The following is a 20,662-nucleotide window of genomic DNA, read 5'->3' as shown; positions in this document are numbered from 1 at the left end:
ATTCCTGAACATTTTCCGCAGTGTGTCAGGTCACATTATCATCCTGAAAGAGGACACTGCTGTTAGGGAATACTGCTGCCATGAAGGTATTTATCTGGTCTGCAGCAGTGTTTAGGTAGGTGATATGTGTCAAAGTAACATCCACATGAATGCAGGACTCATGGTTTTCAAGTAGAACATTACCCAGAACATCACACTGCCTCCTCCAGCTTGCCTTCTTCACATCCTGGTGCCATCTCTTCTCCAAGTAAGTGATGCAAACACATCTGGATGTCCTCATAATGTCCTCAGCCCAGGCCTTCTCTTTCTCCATGGTCCAGTTGTGATGTCCATTGTAGGGTCTTTCAGTGAAGTACAGGAGTCAGTATGGTCACTCTGATGCTCTGCAACTACACAGCTCCATACACAACTTCAGCAACTGACTATTCTCTTGCTTGCTGCTAACTATATAACGGCCCTTGACAAGTGCCACTGTAATGAGATATTAAATGCCATTTATCAGCTGATCGTTGTACACACATTGGCTTACATCTACATCTACATATTAAAATACACCGATCAGGTATAACATTGTGAGCAGTGAGAGGTGAAGTGAATAAGACTGATGATCTCCTCATCATGGCACCTGTTAGTGAGTGGGATATATTAGGCAGGAAGTGAACATGGCTAGACCACTGGATCAGAGCATCTCCAAAACTGCAGCTCTTGTGGGGTGTTCCCGGTCTGCAGTGGTCAGTATCTATCAAAAGTGGTCCAAGGAAGGGACAGTGGTGAACCGGCGACAGGGTCATGGACGGCCAAGGCTCATTGATGCACGTGGGGAGTGAAGGCTGACCCGCGTGATCCGATCCAACAGACGAGCTACTGTTGATCAAATTGCTGAAGAAGTTAATGCTGGTTCTGATAGAGAGGTGTCAAAATACACAGTGCATCGCAGTTTGTTGCGTGTGTAGTTGCATAGCCGCAGGTCAGTCAGGGCGGTCATAATGTTTTGCCTGGTCGGTGTAGATCAGGAAAGCTAACTAGTTATGGCTTTGCAAATGTGCAGCAAATCTAAGACATCTGTATAAAATTCAAGTGAATGCATAACTGTGTCACATGGTTTAAGAAATTCACCCATATTTAATTGTACATTAATATAATAATTGACCCCAGACTCCAGGTGCGAGACTAATGACAATCCGAGGACATACAGTATAGAAGCGGTGGCATGAATGAAAGAAATGATTCCATCTTTATGAAAATAAATAAAAACATGCACACACAAATAGAGACAAATAAATAAAGATGGAAAGATGACTCATGACCAGAATGTGATTAGTAAATAGATGCACTAATACCATAAGAGATAAGAAAACGAGTTTTAGGCTCTTCATGGATTCAGAAAAATGTCGATATGGAAGAATTGTTAGATAAAACCTTCAAGAGTGTCCATACTGTAAGTGTAGCTTTCAGAAGCAGGATTTACCCAGAAGGCACTGCGAGGTCTGATGTAATCTGGCTTTTAAAAGCAGCAAGAACAAATCTGTCATTTGATTTGTTTCAATCACATCGGGTTCTTATGCAGCCGAACACGATTGTGATAGATGACGTAACGCTGTTACTAGCTAGCTCTAGGATAGTCTAAAGCAAATCTTTCTCGCCACCGAGGCTTTTATAAATCCGTTTCCTGTCACTTCCTAAGCTTAAAGAAACCACTTGTAGGAAGTACTTGAGGTTCGAAATGCATGACATGGATCTATATATCTAAATGAAACACTTGAGATAAGGTTAAGTAGCGGTGACCTGATGGAGGAGGAAAAAATAAAAGCTTATAGATTTGTTACTTGTCTTTATTTTGTGGCATCGTACAGGTTCAGCAGCGCTGTGGTGTAAGAGTAACTACAGCGTGTTATGATCCTTTGCTGTTAGAGATTGATGCTAATGGGCTGGTCAGTCATGTGTGTGTGTGATATAAGATATGTGATTAAAAAAGCAGACAAGATGCGAGTGAAATCTAAAACTCAGATTCTCAGAGCGCTTGTCACAATGAAAGATGATGAGAGTGATTTTGTATGCTCGGGTGACTCACCGTGTTTATCCTGCTCATTATGGACTTCTGCGACTGTGTGTGTGTGTGTGTGTGTGTGTGAAGTTATCATCCTGTTTCTGCTCAATTTGAGAAGTCTGTATCCGTCCTTGCTGAGAACTTTCTTAAAGCTACATCCAGTTTCTTCCTCACTAAAGCTGTTTAAGATAAAGGTTCCATTTTCGGACCGGGGACAGAAATGGTCAAGCGTAACACACAAACAGACATGCATATGCTCATCCTTTGCTGCTTCATCTTTTACCTGATCTATAATTGCTTTTTTAAAGGCATTGTTAAGCTTTTTTCTTTTTCTTTTTTTTTTAAATATGCAAACCAGCCTGTCTTTCTAATAAAACCTAATAAAACAAGCGTAGGCGTGAGGGCAGAAAGGTAAAGGCCACACACACGCTCGGGTTCTGTTGTGGTACGCTAGATTAATACCTGAAGCAGGAAAGATCAGGGGCAAGAATTTGAGAAACAGACTTAACACAGGTTTGTTTTGGGGCGTTTAAAGATGTTTACAGTAAATAGAATGGTAATTTCAGATTTAAAGGTGCAGTGAGGATTTTAGCTTTAAAGGTACGGTAAGGATTGTAGCTTTAAAGGTGCAGTAAGGATTTCAGGGTTAAAGATACAGTATGGATTTCAGCTTTAAAAGTGCAGTAAGGATTTTAGCTTTAAAGGTGCAATCAGGATTTCAGCTTTAAAGGTGCAGTAAGGATTTTAGCTTTAAAGTTACAGTGAGGATTTCGCCTTTAAAGGTGCAGTCAGGATTTTAGCTTTAAAGTCACAGTGAGGATTTAGCCTTTAAAGGTGCAGTCAGGATTTCATATTTAAAGGCGGAGTCAGGAAATCGGCACTAAAGGTGAAGTGAGGATTTTAGATTTAAAGGTGCAGTCAGGGTTTCAGATTTAAAGGTGGAGTCAGGATTTTAGTTTTAAAGGTGCGGTAAGGATTGTAGCTTTAAAGGTACAGTAAGGATTGTAGCTTTAAAGGTGCAGTAAAGATTTCAGAATTAAAGATGCAGTAAGGATTTCAGTTTTAAAGGTTCAGTCAGGATTTTTGCTTTAAAGGTGTAGTCAGGTTTTTGGTTTTAAAGGTGCAGTCAGAATTTCAGCTCTTATGCTAGAATGCCTAAATGCTAGCTTTAGAGGCTGACCGCTCCTTTAATCTGGCATCTGCATACTACACTGTATATAATATGATTCAGTTCCTGATCTAGTAACCATTCCTCCCCCTACAGGAATGTCCCCAGCTGCTTCCCGCTGATCGGATCCTGGTGCCAGTGAATGTGGTGAAGCCCATCACGCTACGTGCCAAGAACTTGCCTCAGCCACAGTCGGGCCAGCGGGGATACGAGTGTGTGCTCACCATCCAGGGGGTGGAGCAACGAGTCCCCGCCCTCCGCTTCAACAGCTCCAGTGTGCAGTGCCAGAACACCTCGGTGAGTGAATGATCACAATGCATGAGTGCACAATGCAATAATGAGTAGATTTACAGAAGAGCTACATAACACGTTCATAAGCATTGCATAACTTATTGGAAGATCTATGAATGGCTTATGTCAGTGCTCTTGAGTTGACAAAAGAAAATTTATTCAATTCTATTTCCTCTATGCAAACAGCCTTACAAACATGTAGTTTCATTGTTGATTCTCATCTTATAACGTGTTCATAACATGCTTATAAGCATTAATAGACAATGCATTGATGATTGGTTAAAACCTGATAACAAACCATTTGTAGGCTATTCATAAAGAAGTCATAGCCTTTATGCTAACAGAATTTCAAACATGGAGTTTAAATATTAAGTCTCATCTAATATCATGTTCATAACATGCTTATAGGCATTACTGGACAATGCATTGAAGATTAAAACCTGATAAACTATTTGTAGACTATTTATGCAGAAGTCATAGCCTTTATGCAAACAGAATTTAAATATTGAGTCTCATCATATAACATGTTCATAGTATGCTTATAAGCATAGACAATGCTGGTTCATATTTCACCACTGGTTAATAATGGCTTATAAATGTTTATAAGCCATTATTAACTGACATGTTAATCATGCATTAGTGCTTAAACTCATATATAAACCACATAAATGCAGCATCATAACACTCAGAAGTGCATAAGGCCATCATTCCATTAAGTCGAGCGACCCAGCACATGAATTATTCCAGTGTAGAGAGTCGAGAACTTGTGAGTCTGAGAGCAGAAATGTTCGAAGGTCTAGAATGTTCTCGTTTTCAGTCTTTTTCTTCTGAAGAGTGCTTCTCTTTTCTGCTCACTTTCTTTTTGACTCTGTTGGCAAAAATAATAAAAAGCATTTTTCCATCTGAATACAATTGCTTAAAGTGTTATCTCTCTCTCTCTCTCTCTCTCTCTCTCTCTGACTCACTCTCTCTCTCTCTCTCTCTCTGACTCACTCTCTCTCTCTTTCTCTCCTTTTCTCTCCCTCTATCCTTCCATGTCTGTTTCAGTACGCGTATGAGGGGATGGAGATGAGCAGCCTCGCCGTAGAGCTGACCGTCATCTGGAATGGAGATTTTAGCATCGATAACCCGGCCCAAAACAAAGGTGAGCCGTCTCGTCCCGTCTCCATGACAACAGGCCACATTAACGTCGATATTCCATTTAGTCCATTTAATTTTTTTTCTTCCTAACTCTGCACTTCTATTGTAGCATATGTGTGTGAGGGGAGCATCTCTGAGGGAAAGGTGTAGTGTGAGCCCACCTGTTAGTTGACCTTCAAGGGCTTGACAATTTAAGACAGCTGATCCTTAGCCAGCTGTCACATATGGCAGGAGAGAGAGAAAGAGAGAGAGAGAGAGAGAGAGAGAGAGAATAAGAGCTTCTGGAGAGTCACTGAAGCACATGTGCTCATTTCCAGCTTTCACCTCCATCCCACTTTACAATAAGACTGAGCTGTGAGCTGATCACTCGTGGCAGCCTACCTAAAGGAAAGAAGTGAACAGGCATCAAGTCCAGATGGTACCAACATCTGGAAGAAACCTACACATATAACAACAACAAAAATCTAATTTCAGTTTTTACTAATTCTGCACTAATTCTGTAACAAAATTAGATTGCTATTTTTTTTTTCTCCATAAGGAAAAAGAGATGCTGGTGATGGAACAGCTGTTTATCGCTGCTATAGCATAAGTGATAAAAGGAACTAAATGCTTCACTGTCATTCCACACCAGTAAATATAACTATAAATAGATCATTTTTTAAAAATAAATAAAATAATTATAATCGGAAAACAGCCAGGAGATAACAGAAATGAAAGACAACATGGCTTCCTGATTATTTATGCAGGGAAAAAATAGTGTGCTGATGCAGCCGGATGGATCTGTGGAGGGGAGTCATTTTTATTTCTATAAAAGAACGGCAAGTACCAAGGCGAACTTTTTTAAGGATCAATACATTTGTACGTTTTATCTGTAATCATAAATAGCATTGTCAGAAAAAATCAGAGGTAAAAAAAAACAAAAAACAAAAAAAAAACAAGAAAAGAAAACGGAGAACAAAAACAGGATCAATATTAAACTTCAAGAAGAAGAAGAAATTACAAAAGTATTAAATTCTGTCATCCTCAAAACTTTTCTGTGTGAGAAAACTTCCCAACAAAAGTTACGGAACAATTTAATTGAATTGAGTTTAATTTAAATTTTATATTTTATTTTATTTGTAACCTTTGTTGGAAGTTTTCTGACACAGAAAAGTTACACTTAAATAAATACATAAAGAAAGAAAGCAAGAAAAGAAAGAAAGAAAGAAAATAAATAAATAAATAAATAAATAATAGTTTTAATTCTGAAAGTTATATCCCTTAGGGAAAAGAGAAATAGTTTCTCCAAATTGTCGCAGTGTAAATTTTTAGCTCTCAGTGTGTAATGATTATCATATAAAATAAATTCTCTTAATTCCGGAATTAATTCACTCTTTTGTGTTTTCTTAATAATTAAGGAAGACTTGAACAAGCTAAAGTTTACAGTAATAAGCATCCATGTGGAGTTTATTAACCAGCCTACTTAAAAAATTATAAAGGAAATTAAAAGGCTTCAGATTTCAGCAATTAAATAAAAACATCCTGTTCTGGACCGGAGCCGTATTCATTATCAGTTCCCATTAACTTTGTGTGACCAGTGTGCCAGACAAATCGGTGCAAAGCTGAGAGACGGCATATGGTCTCCAGCAGTCCTCCATCGGATTTAAGGAATATTTCTCCGATACAGAATGTGTGGCATTGTTACAGGATTGACACACCCATTTTTTTTGTGCAATTATTCTGCTATTTCCAAAAAAGAGACGATTGTGTGGGAGTGATGTTAAATATTCACGAGCTTACTTGACTGTTAACAAAACATACACAGCACTGAACAACAGAGATAATTAGCCAGATAGAATCGCTCTGCTGCTAAAAGGATGAGCAGTTAGTGCAATTTGCCTACAAACAGGCTTCCAACCAGGACAACTGGTGCACACACGTTTGATTATTGTGGATTATACCACAGTGTGGGGGGGAAGCTGGAGACTGATTGATCAGAAAGAGAGAGTTTCTGTCGGATAACAGATCAAGAAGTTCCAGCATTAAGATAAACGATAAGAGAGAGGTAGAGAGAGACGGAGAGTGAGAGAGACAGAACACACACACAGAGTGAGAGAGAGAGAGAGACAGACAGACAGACAGACAGAAAAGAGTCAGAAACACAGAGAGGGGCAGAGAGAGAGAAACAGACAAAGAGAGAGTCAGAAAAAAGACACAGAAAGAGAGTGACACAGATAGCGAGTCAGAAACAGAGAGAGAGAGGCAGAGAGAGACAGACAGACAGACAGAAAAAGAGATAGAAAGACACAGACACAGATATAGTCAGAAACAAGAAAAAAACAGAGAGAGAGGCAGAGAGAGAGAGACAGAGAGAAGAGAAGAGCATGGCTGGTGATGTAATAACTGTATCACAGCTACACTCTTCTGTAAGTGAGAACAGGAACTAACTCGTCTCTTGGAGGTTCCACATCATTAAATAACTCTAAACTGCTTAAATGTCAGATGTTTTGTAGATTAGTAAATTGTAATTGTTGCTCAGTCTCTTTGGTATAAGATCGATAATCCATCCTGATACCCTACTCCTGGGTGGAGTCTCATCATTCGGGAGGCTGCTGAGGATGAACCCACAGGAACAGAATGGTGATACGTGAGATTGCTGTAGGATGAAGATGGCTGTATGGACAGTTCTGTAATCAAGTCTCCATCAGTGGACAGTTACAAGATAGACTTTATATTAAAACTAGAATGAATCTCCTGGTTACACAATCACACTTATAGTACAGAGTTAAAGAAGGGAAATGATTTATAATCACAGTCTCCCAGATGAGGATGGCTTCCTTTTCGAGTCTCTTAAGATTTCTTCCTCATGTCTTCTCACGTCTTCTCAGGGAGTTTTTCCCTGTCTCCGTCACCTCTGGCTTGCTAAATATGGATAAATTAAAAATGTTAAATTCATATCATGAATGTATAAATTTCTTTAAAGCTGCAGTTATATGAAAATAATGCACTTTGTGGGGTTTTGGCACTCTGCTTCCGCGTCTCACCGTATCACACCACCCTCACCCCGTCACGTGTTTTTCCTCACTTTCCAAATGACTATTGAAACATTAATACCACATGACTGTCATAACACAGTACAGGAATATTAGTCCCACAGGACGCCCTAGACACTCCTTACAGCTGGGCTGGGTGTAAAAGTTTGTGCGCCCTTAAAACAAAATATTAAAATAAATTACATATTAAAATATATTTTCCTCTAACAGCATGCCCCCAGTAGAGTTAAATTCTTTTTCTACTGCAGCAATTTACCATTGATTGACAAAAATTAATTTTTTAACTATTTATAGTTATATTTATATGGTGTGGAACAACCAAGAGCCGAGCCAGAAACAGTGAAGTCATCTATCCTGGAGAATTTGATGCATGGGATTTTTTCTATAAATGCTAGGTTATGTTAAATTTAAATAAATAAATAAATAAATAAATAAAAATTAAAAAATGTTAAACGGCTAAAAATGATATATTTAATTTTATTTATATATATATATATATATATTTTAATATTTTAGACTATGCACGTCATCCTCCATGCACGTCCCTGTGAATTAGTTACCATGGAAACGCTAACTTATTAAAAACCAGCGCTTTGATATAATTATGTAATGCTGATAATACAGAAAATCAATCAGCGCCTTGCTGTGGTATAGCAATAACGACGTTTATGCTCCGCATCTCTCCATCCACTTCCTCCCTGATTTTGATCAGATCCAATCCTATTTTATTCCCCACAGTCCCACATTGACAAGCTAACAGTTGAAAGGCGTACGAATGACAGCGACGTGACGCCGTGCGATGTGCGACAGCGCCGTTCTCAGATGCTCGCTGCTGTTTTGCGTTTCTACAAAGGCTCCTCTCTTTTTCGCGCACCTCAAATACCCCGATACGAGCGACAGAAGTCTGAGCGTTTACAGTCGTGCTGTGTCTTTAATGATACGTTACTGTCACTGCTGCATTTCAGAGCTCTGTGGCGTACCAAAAAAAGACAAATGACACATCAGTAGACAATAAAAGGCACCTGCGTATACAGAAACCTGGAAGCCGGGAGTGTGTGTGTGTAAAACGTAACGTGTGTGTGTGTCTAAGTGAAGAGTGAGCTAATTTAAGCAGAGGAGAAGAAAAGAGAATGTAAGATTTCTCCTCCTGCTTGAGTGCCTCACAAGCCGAGTCACGAGCACCGAACCACCAAAGCTGTGCAGTTTCGGGGGAATAATTTGACGGACGGAACATCTACCGGGCCGGCAATTAAAAAAAAAAAAAAAAAAAGAGTTGCAGTTGCTATGGCAACATAACTTTAGATGAGGGAATGAAGAAAAGCTGAAGGGCTTCGATTCGATCGTTCAAGCAGAAAAAATAATAAATGGACAAGTTCCTGAAGTACATGACTAACAAAACTGGCATTTTTTTTTTTGAATTAACCACATTTGCTATTCCAGCCAGCACTGTGCTAACAGTTCCAGCTAGCCTCTACAGTAGCTACAGCTAAAGCTAAAAGATTATCTTATACAATAGTTACTATATTGTGTAAATCTGTGAGAAAAAGCAAATAAAACTAGCTAACATGTTCTGTAGACTAGCAGTAAGAGTTTTTAAGAAGTTAGCTAACATTAGTATAATTATTATGCAATTAGCAGGAATTTCTAGAAAGCTAGCAACAGTTAGATGAACTGTTAAGGAGTTAAAAGCCGGATTTCCAGCATGCTAGTTAACACTATGCCGTCATATTGTGTAATCCAGTACCTGAGGACTAGCAAACTAGCTAACTGAAGGTTATTATATTAAATAAAACACTTGCCAAGGTCTTGAACAAGCTATTGAATATAAGACTAGCTCATTATTCTAGTTCACTAGCAAACTAGCTAGCACTGTGGTATTGTTTTCTGTAAATCAGTATCCAAGTTCTAAGTATCTGAAACTAGCCAGTCTTGTTAGCAAGCTAGACGACATTTATAGCAAGCTTGATAACATTAAGATCAAATATTATGTGTTTAAAATCATTTACAGGGGTTGCTAGCAGGCTAGGTGGCGATCATTTCTTATTTATTAATGAAAACCCTTAGCTTGGTTTACTTGTAAGCTAACACTGTGTTGTATAATTCAGTTTCTTGGATGATTATATTGTGTAAACCAGTAGCTAGGGATGCTAACAAGTTAGCTAGCTGTTATTTGTTTAAGACAATTATCTGTTGACTAGCAAACGAGTTAGCGCTGCAAAATTATGTGACGTAACCCAGCATTTGAGGTGACTAAAGCTAGCTAACATTAGACTGTTATGGTATTAGCCAGGTTTGCTATCCAAATAGTTACAATTAAGCTGACTTTTATACTGTGTAAACTTGTCTCCAAGGTTGCTAGCAAGATAGCTAAGTATTATGTAATTAAATGTATTAGCCAGTTTCTTTATCTGATATTGTGCTTTTGTGTGATTTGCATCAACCCGTATTTAGCTAAAAGGTTGTTATGATACTGGGCCATACTTTAGAGTAGCAAATGGTTTGCTAGCAAATTAGGCTAGCTGTTCTGTTGTTAGCAAATGATATCCTTCTTGTTCAACAGCTAACGATGATTAAATTGTTGTTGTTGTTGTTTTAAATGTAAATAAAATGTGTTTTCTTATACACTCTTAGCATTTGTGCCTGAATGTCATGCATTGACCTGTTCCTTCTCTCTCTCTCTCTCTCTCTCTGTCTGTGTGTGTGTGTTTACAGTACACCTGTATAAATGTGATGCCAGGCGTGAGAGCTGTGGTCTGTGCCTGAAGGCTGATCCGCTGTTTGGATGTGTGTGGTGTAAAGGGGAAAAGCGCTGCACTCTCAAACAGCACTGCCCTCATCCACAGAGCATGTGGCTCGAGCACAACGGCATCAACAGCAAGTGCACACACCCGAAGATCACCAAGGTAAACACACACATACACAAACACACACACACTTACCTTCGACCTTTCATTCCCCTGCCATATGACTTGTACCATAAATAAGTGCCCCAGCTCAGAGTAGTGCCATCAAGAAAGGCAACCGAGAGCATCAAGGGTACCGAAGTTGGAAATGTGGGCGGAGCTAGAAATACATCAGACCACCAACTGGTCGATCGTTTAGAGGTGATGTCTTTATTGCTCTCGCTGATTAAATCAGACAGAATAGACAGAAAATAGGAATAGTCCCACTGCACTGATACTTATCTATGCTTCATGACATTTCATTATTCCATCGAAACCTGGTGCAATTTACTGTAGGGCAAAAACATTCCATATATTTTTTAAAGTTCTATATTTCAAAATGATTTCTCAATCTCTGTTTTTTATTATCACCTGAGGCAGAAGACAAGAAAAGCTACTGGGATTTCTTTGGCCAAAGCAAAAAATAAAAAATTATAATAATAATAATAATAAAAAAATTTAACAGTTTCGCTTTTCGACTTTTGATGAAGTCGGTATGTTTTGTTATTGTTTTAAAAATTTTATGAATCATAACACTGAATCAGTGAGCAGTTCATTCACATCTCCGTGATTGAAAGCTGAATGGCTTGAAATGAAAAATGGGACTGAGTCAAATAATGAGTTTAGCCCTGACTCGTTTTTGTATTGATTGAATTCATTAGGCCTGTATGTCTCCTTCACTCGTTTTTTCCTTCTTTTTTTTTTTTGTTGTATTTTTTTTTTTTTTTTTTTGCTCAGCATTCTAATGCGCTTCATTACAGTGACATCTCTGATGGAGAATCTTTAGATGAAGTAGAAGTGGGTGATGATTAAGTGTTTTCCTCCACCAGCCATCAATTAGCTTGTCAAAGTCACAAATCTAATCATACCCTAATGAAAAGAGACAACTCTCCCCCTCTCTTGCATGCTCTTTCTTTCGGTCGGCAGAAGCCAGCCCGACGCTTATCGGAGAAAGCGCTGTAATACACTGCGATAGCTGTTAATTGCATGCATTGTAAAGCTGGAGATTAGTCTCAGTAGAGATTTTATTAGGGTCTGTTATTTTGCAAACCGTCTACTATAAAATCTGGTCTAAAATACAATATTCCAACCCAGGGCCACACATGCAGTATTCAGTACTTCTCTATTTGCGCTGTTGGGTTGTAAGCAGCCGTGACATTTTGAAATTTTATGAATGAATCAAGAAGGCTTGGCTACAAGGTCGTTTAAGTGCTTCTGACTTAAGGATTGCTTGACCCGCTATGCCATTTTCAAGCATTAAAAAAATGAACAAACTCGAACTCGTTCATGAGATCTCTAACATTCACTTTTTATTCAAGGTCAGACCCTTGGATATCAGTCTTCGAAAAACATGTACCGCTGATAGTCAGAAATGCGGTGACCCTCTAGGTTGTATCTTGGGTACATTTGAAATGACTGTTTTATTTGGGAAATCAAAATAATACGCTTTTGGAAGTTATATAAGATGCATAATTAGACCGTGTGAAATTTGAAAACACATATCAAAGTACCAAGGATGTACCCCTGAGGATTACACCGCATTGACAAATACAGATAAATGCTCAGTACCTTTTCCTCTTAGTCTAATGCCTGTTTCCCAATTTAGAAATGTTTCTTTTTCATGCCTTGTTATAACCTCTATGAAGTCCTGTAATGAAAATGACCTCTCAGCATGCTGTTTAAGAGATCACAGCTGTGCTGGAAACAAAGCCCCAGTGACAGCAGCCGCAGTGCAGTTAGTGATTGGCTGTTTCCCTTTGGGATGTAGTGTAAAGGTTTACCTACCAGGATTACCTACCACTAGCACAGCTGTGTGTATACTACCAAAATGATGACCCCTGGGACAGATCACTTCTGACTTGATAGAGTGTGATCTGTCTCATTGACCTGCTTTGTACACAACAGCAGTATATTTCCCAATTGGACCAAGTCGGAGATTTCACTGAATGGCAAGTTATTGATAATAATTCCACCTACAACCCTGGCTGTCAGCCTCTTGCTCTCCCAAATAGATGATGGTTTAGGTATTATGAGCATCAAGTTATTATTTATAGTAGAAATGTGAGCCAGACTGTTTTTTAATCCCATTACCACCACCCCTGAAGGAATTCTGACTAATCCCATCCACTCCTGCAGACAGTTTGACCAATCCTAAGGAATTCTGCCTGCTCCTGCAGAAAGTTGGACTTATTCCACCTACTTCAGCAGGAACCACTTTCAAAGGAATTCTGCCTGCTCCTGTAGAAAGTTGGTCTAATTCCACGAACTTCACAGGCATATCTGACCAATCCTGCCCAGTCCCAGAGATAATCTTGGTTAATCCTGCCAACTCCCAAAGTTATTTTTACCAATTCCATTCCCAACACCACTGAAGGAATTCTGACCAATCCCATCCATAACTGCAGATATTTTTGGCCATTCCTACCAATTTGCTAAGGAATTCTGAATTCTATCTGCTCCTGCTAAAAACCTTTGACCAATCCTACCCACACCCAAGGTAATTCCAACCAGTCCCACTATCTTACGAACCAAACCCACCTACTCTCGAAGACAATCTATACCATTTCGGCCTGCTCCTGATGGAATTCTGACAAATTCTACCCACTGATACAAAAAGTTAGACTAATCCTGGCCACTCCCACTGCAATTCTGACCAATCCCACTCTCTTCTGAAGGAATTCTGACAAATCCCACCTACTCTCACAGACACTCTTTACAAATTCCTCCACTCTCACAGGCATTTTTGACCAATTCTGCCCACTCCTGAAGGAGTTCTGACAAATTTGACCCACTCCTTCAAAAAGTTTGATTAATCCTGACCACTCCCAAGGTAATTCTGACCAATCCCACTCTCTTCTGAATGAATTTTGAGCAATCCCACCTACTCGCCCAGGCATTCTTGGCTCACCAACAACCCTGCCCACTCTTGCAGAAGTTCTTGATCAATTCCTCCACCTCCTGAACAAATCCTGATGAATTCTACCCACTCCCTCATATAGCTTGACCAATATTGCCAGCTCCTTGAGGACTTATGACCAATCCCACCTTCCTCCAGATATTCTAACTGACGATCTTGACCAACCCTTTCCACCTCCACAGGAATTCTGACCATTTCCTCCCACATAAAATCTTGACTATCATCTCCGGTGGTTCTATTTGTCAAAATAAGAACATATTAGTCATTTAACACATAATGGTCCCGTTCAGGATGAAGCATTTACTGATCTTAAAAGCAGCGCTGCATCAGCAGTCTATACAATCTCATGTTAATGTGCACGGCCTTTCTTTGAACCATAAGCGTTATGGTTTTCATATCTGCCTGTTTGCCCCTGCCAGGCAAGAAAGTGAGGTCAAATCTATCTTGCAAGATAATCGGAATGTTTAAATGTCCACATAACTGCGAATGGCAAATTGAATGACGTGCCAACAAGCAGCATTTCTGATGTAAGCGGATTGCAGCCTTCACTGTAAACCAGACAGTGACATGACTATTGAGATGCATCAGCATCTGAGCTATGATTAAAAAGGATTGCTATCCGAATAACTATTTCCCTTGTGTCCTTCGAGTTTGTTCTCATCTCAGCAGTTTATGTTTTTGCATGCTGGTGGCTGTGTCGTTCCACCGAACAATCTGTATCTATAGATAATCACTGCTGGGGTATTTTTTTTCCGCCATAGGCAAGGCTCAGCTGGGCTCGCAACTCATCATTATTCATTGGAAGACACACTCATTGGAAGCATTGTAGCTCTGACAGAGAGAGGTCCAATTATCGTGCTGAACCAAATCTCTCACAGGTGCAGAGAGGAAAGAGAGCAGGGCCACTGACTCAGCTCCCAATTGCTGTTGGCTTGTACCAACCGTAGAGATCGCAAGGGGGTGGAACGCGGCACATGTTATTGTCTGTTTGGATCAAAGCTTCGATGATGATTGTTTGTAAGCTTGTAATGTCATGGTTTCTGTGCAGATTACCCCACTGCGAGGGCCTCGGGAAGGGGGTACGCTGGTGACCATCCGCGGAGAGAACCTTGGCCTGGATTTCCACGAGATCCAGGGCAACGTCAAGGTGGCCGATGTGGAGTGCACACCCGTACCAGAGGGATACATCCCTGCTGAGCAGTGAGTCTCACAAACCACAAAAACAAACACTGTCTAAACATTCCAGCCCAATTTTCCTTCAGTGTAGTTCCAGATACAATTAAATTAGTGCCGTAAAAATCCATTTAATGCTTTGGCCATGTTTCATTTTCAGTTGGCAGATCTGGGATAGGATTTTTTTTAATGTAGCTCTTGGGGTTTTTTGGGTGTGAGGTTTTTTTTTTACAGTCTACTCAAGGGAAAACATTTATTTTAGAAGGGAAAATGCTCTTAGTAAAACCAAATGATGTTGTGCTGCATTCGTGACTTGCCTCCTTCCTACCTTGAAATGTTTACATGATGGTTGGGAAAAATTTGTATGCAGAGAACGCCGGCACTTGTTGCATTTTCACTGTAAATCTTTCTATATTTCCAATTAGGAAGCTAACAACCCTTAACTACACACGGAAACATTGCAAATAACCCTCGTTTACTTCAGGCATTGTTTTGCACCATTGTTTTATTCAATTACATTATAGTTTACGCTTTTATTTTTTACGGAAAATTGCTGGAATTGGCAAAATTGCAAGCACAGGATACTTCTTTTAAACTCATACCAGTGAAGACACATATATAAATACTTTCTATAAGAGCTGTACTCATACTCAACACACATGAATGAGTGCTTTGGCTTACTGGGTGTTGTGATGATGTCATACAATGCGTCTCAGCCCGAATCTGCCGAAAAATCTGCGCCATTTTGGGAAATTATTCCACGTATCGCAGAGAATTTTGTGTGATTTTCTGCCAAAATCCATGTGGGGACTGGTTTATGTAATTGTTTATTCGGAAATCTTTGTATGCTAAATGATTAAAATTACATAGTGCTTATATCTGCCCTTATCTATATTTATCTACATTTTAAACACCAATGAAATGTCAAAAATTGGCTTATAGTAAGCCTTCAAACGTGCCCTAATTTCTTAGTCTTGATTTGTATCTGCTATACTGGACACAGAATTCCAACTTGTGGACCTTAAGAAGCTGATCCCAGTTGCAATACGGTTGAATTCTGAAATATGATTGGTCGAAAGGTGTTGATTCATTGTCTATAACAGCAGCTCTGACCTGTACACCATTATATGAATCCACTCTATAACATCAACCTATACAGAGACTTTAACATGTATTTAACATGCGGTTAAGTGCGGAGTCTCCAGTGATGTTAGCCTTAAGTTCTTCCTTCTTCAGAACGGAAAAATTTGCACTTTATTCTTTACTCATATACAGTATATAGGATTGAGGCAGAAGATGAAAGAGTTCATGATAGACTTAAAAAAAAAAAAAAGTTCCACTCCATTAAAACTCTTTTTTTAGCTTTAGATTATTCACTCTGACCATTCCTGTTTCCGTCTTCGGAGCCTGTACGGTTTGCACCCACTCTGAACCATCCATGCATTGCTTTAATCCGTCTGTGGACTCTATGGAGCGGGTGATAGGATCAGGACTGAAGGCAGAGACGAGTATTAAAGCAACTTTTAATCCCAGGTCAGGACAGAGGAAATAATTACGTTATTTTGGTGAGGATTTGAAGAGCCATGACTGTCTGAGGGAACAGAAATTATTATTACTTTATTATTACCCTGACCTAAAAAAAATTCTTTCTGTTATTTTGTTGTTGTTTTTTTCCTCTTCACTCCTGCAGAATTGTGGTGTCCAAAGCAGTGATAAGCCTCTTACAGTGTTGTGTGATAAGTTTTGGTTTGTCAAGACAGAATGAAGAGATTACAGACTGCATTAACTTTTCACTCCGTTAATCTTCCACTATTGTTATTAAACAGATGACGGTCTAGACCAAGAGGCAATTTAATTTGAAGGAAAAACCCTTTTCACGTTTGTTTGCGTTTTACAGGATAGTGTGCGAGATGGGAAAAGCCGAGTCGAGTCAGTATGCTGGAAACGTCCAAGTCTGCGTTGGGGAGTGTCAGCCCGAGTTCATGGCCAAGACCTCCAAATACTACTACTTTGTGGTGAGTTCATTTGGCTGACATGGTGATTTACTAGATTAAACCGAGAGACCGTGCAGATCTTAATCGTCTCTGTGTAATTAAAGACCATCGCCAATTACAGGCTTAAGCGTGCCTGGATTTACTGTGGAGCCACCTCGTAAAAAAAAGGGGCTGAGACTCTGTCCATGTGCATCTCCGTATGTCCTGGTCGTAATGTTATCACACAGAGGGATCGTGTAGTAATGAATGTGTGAAGCTGTTCATAAAATCTCTTTCACTCTCTCTCTCTCTCTCTCTCTCTCTCTCTCGCTTTACCACACAAACCAATAGAAAACACTTAAATCTAAAGAATATGGGCGATCTTTAACCCCCGTATTGATCTGGAGTGTAATCGTCCCCATTAACCTCACGTTACACACGCCATCATACCGCAGCGCTGCTGATCTAATCCGATTGGTCAGATTTTCAGTGTCGGTTTTTTATCTGTATCTGTATCTCAGACGGTTGAAATTCAAGTCACAGGTTTAGATCAACGCACTCGTTCTAATATGTTATCGTTTCGGTTGTAACAGCTCGCTCGGAGGGGCTTGTAGGGTGGAAGGTTTATATAACCTAAGGCTATTAATAAACAGATCATCTGAGGCTAATAATAAACAGATAATCTTAGGCTAATAATAAACAGATAATCTAAGGCTAATAATAAACAGATAATCTTAGGCTAATAATAAACAGATAATCTTAGGCTAATAATAAACAGATAATCTAAGGCTAATAATAAACAGATAATCTAAGGCTAATAATAAATAGATAAAAAATGAAAGAAAGAAAGAAAGAAAGAAAGAAAGAAAGAAAGAAAGAAAGAAAGAAAGAAAGAAAGAAAGAAAGAAAGAAAGGAGTATCCAGGATCCAGAGGACTTTTTCAGTTTCTTGATGACATGAGCCCCTTTATTTTTTCTTATTAGCTTCAGGAAAGAGAAAAAATATAGCTGCTTATACTGTGATAATTAATAAGTGATAATTAACTCCCTCAACATTGAATATAAATATAAATAAATAAAAAGATCATTAATAAATTAGAAACTGTAGCCTTTTTTTTTTTTTTTGCAAATTCCCGAGAAATACAACATTTCTGGAAGTGCTGTTAGTTCTGAAGGAGGTAACGGACTGACGATAAACTTCACATCCGGCCACATGACACCTCACCATCATTGATTACTTTCCCATAACAGCTTTTCCACAAGTGTCTTATTCCTTACTTATCACTTTTACCCATGCGGTAATGGCCTTCACTGCTTCTACAATAGGATTATGGGATTGAAATCTTTTAAAAAAAGGGAAATGGTCCAATACCCTGATTGATATATGATGTCATAACGTCTCCTCCACCCCTCCCCTCCACACACACAGGTCCCCAGACTGCAGTCTCTGAAACCCAGCCGCGGCCCCGTATCCGGAGGCACCATCGTCAACATCACGGGAAGCAACCTGGACTCCGGAAGCAACGTGTCCATCATGTTCAAGGACCAGAAGTGCACTTACCACAGGTATAGCTTCCTGCAGTCCAGAGAGGACCCCGTTTACAGCGTTCAGGGAGGGCGGACGGGGCGGCAGCGTCATAAAACAGCGGGAAACGGATCAATAGTGACATTAAGACCAGGCCGAGTTCCTGAGCCTTAATCAATAAAGACACTCGCAATCACACCTCAGTTCTGCTAAGCCTGCAAAAATACGTCGGTCTGTGGTTTGCTTTGACGTCTCTGTCATAAAGGGGATTTTTTTTTTCCCGCTTGATTTATTTACGGTTGTGTTGGTGTTGAATAAATCGAGACTGCGATATGGTGGGTGTTGACTGAAGTAGCTTTTTCATTAAAAGTCATATGAATTTGATGAGGGTTTTTTGTTTTTCTGACATGTGCTTTAGATGAAAAACGTCACGTCCGTTATTCATGTGAGAAAATCACAAATGAAAAAAATCCTTGTGTTCTAATTTAAAATAAATGGATAAAAAATAATAAAAATGGAAATAAATTGTAGGAGTAAAAAATGTGTAAAAAAAAATAATAATACACTTTGACTATATGAGATTTATAGGAGAAAATGTGAAAAATGTTTGAAAAATAAATTGTGTAAGAAAATTGAAAATGTGCTTTATGAAAACATAAAACGTGAAAAGAATTATGACTAATTAAATCGCATAAAACCACACACTCTACATGTGAAAAATGGGCGTGAAAAATGATTTGTGTGAAACATGATTATTTCCATGTGAATTTATACTTTACTTTTATAAAAGACTGAAATGACTCAAATATTCTGTTCGATCCTGCAGACGAGGGGGTCAGTGGATCACGTGTCACTCTCACGCGTCGACTCAAGGCACCGGGGAAGTAACCGTATCCGTGTACGTAGACAAGGCCCACATCCACAAGGACCTCCTGTTTGAGTATGTAGAAGATCCGACTATCACCAAGCTGGAACCTGAATGGAGCATTTTCAGGTGAATACACGTTCAGAGTTCACGGATCTGCAGTGCCTTTTGGTCAAAGAATCTAAAGCTGGTTGAAATAAATGCTAAAAATACACTTTCCACCACTTTATGTGTAACTGTGTTGCTCTGTATAAAAGTGGAAACACACCAGTGACAGTGACCGGAACCAACCTGGACATCATCCAGAGCCCACAAATCAGAGCCAAGTACAACAACCAGGAGACGACCAACGTAAGTTTATACATCATGTTTACCATGTAGTGATGGATGTCCTGCTCTTTCATGCGTGCAGTATATAAATATTATCTAACGTCTCTTCATCCCCATGATCATCACTTATTCAGTTTCATTTTTGTACTATAGAAGTATTTTATTAGATTATACTTTTTATGCTCCATTATACTACATATATACAAAAATAAACTGAATATGTAAACGAATGTGATGATTATAGTATAGCAGTCATATCACGTTTTTGTATCTCTTCAGTTGACCAAGTGCATACCATTTGTAGGCCAGAGACAATAGTAGAATTGATTTCACTCAGGTTTTCACTCAGGCGTATTGTATAGTACACTAAATTATGTAATACTATACTATACTACACTACACTATACTATATCATACTTTACTGCACTAAATTGCACTGTATGTTACTTTATATTATATTTTATTCCACAATACTACTATACTGTAATGTGACCAAGTGCACAACATTTTTAGGCCAAAGAACATAGACGGGTTGTATTTTTCCCTCAGAAGTATAGTATATTGCTATACTATAATATACTACACTACACTTCACTGTACTGTACTACACTACACAAAACATAGACTATACTACACTACACTATATTATACGTTATTGCACTGAATAGCACTTTCTTTATACTGTTACATTCTGCTGTACTACTCTACTATTCTATAACCGTTTTTATTTGATCACATTTTTGTATCTAATTTTGTGGCCAAGTACATAACAGTTTTAGGTCAGAGAACATAGAAGGGTTGTTTTTTTTTTGCTCAGAAGTATTGTATAGTACACTGACGACTATACTGTACTATATACTATACTATACCACACTTCACTATACTACACCATATTATACTTTACTGCACTGAGTTCACAAGTGTACAATATTACTTTATACTATTTTATTTTCCTGTACTACTATACTGTGCTATAATTGTTTATTTCGTCACATTTTTGCATATATTCAGTGGACCAAATGCATGCAATTTTTATACTATACTATACTATACTATACTATACTATACTATACTATACTATACTATACTATACTATACTATACTACATTATATTAAACTTTACTGCAGTAAATTGCACTGTAGAATATTAACTTATGCTATTTTATTCTGTTGTACTACTATACTGTATTATAATCATTTTCATTACATTTATTTTTTATTATTTATATTTTCAGCTGGCCAAGTGCATGCAATTTACTA

The 20,662-nt window shown here is 38.7% G+C and overlaps 1 protein-coding gene across 1 annotated transcript in view; it reads left to right on the top strand.

The window, feature by feature from the left end:
* Positions 1-20,662, top strand: part of plxna4 (plexin A4) — a 318,824-nt gene that overhangs the window by 235,383 nt on the left and 62,779 nt on the right. Inside the window, exons 10-17 of the mRNA XM_058416905.1 lie at positions 3,312-3,512; positions 4,554-4,650; positions 10,391-10,581; positions 14,586-14,737; positions 16,608-16,725; positions 18,112-18,248; positions 19,034-19,201; positions 19,330-19,423. Coding sequence (XP_058272888.1) covers positions 3,312-3,512; positions 4,554-4,650; positions 10,391-10,581; positions 14,586-14,737; positions 16,608-16,725; positions 18,112-18,248; positions 19,034-19,201; positions 19,330-19,423 — 1,158 coding nt within the window. The remainder of the gene's footprint in view (positions 1-3,311; positions 3,513-4,553; positions 4,651-10,390; positions 10,582-14,585; positions 14,738-16,607; positions 16,726-18,111; positions 18,249-19,033; positions 19,202-19,329; positions 19,424-20,662) is intronic.

This window comes from Hemibagrus wyckioides, linkage group LG19, assembly GCF_019097595.1.
Source record: "Hemibagrus wyckioides isolate EC202008001 linkage group LG19, SWU_Hwy_1.0, whole genome shotgun sequence".
Taxonomy (NCBI): Eukaryota; Metazoa; Chordata; class Actinopteri; order Siluriformes; family Bagridae; genus Hemibagrus; species Hemibagrus wyckioides.
Note: the sequence above shows the minus strand (reverse complement) of the source record. Positions and strands in the feature narration are given on the sequence as shown.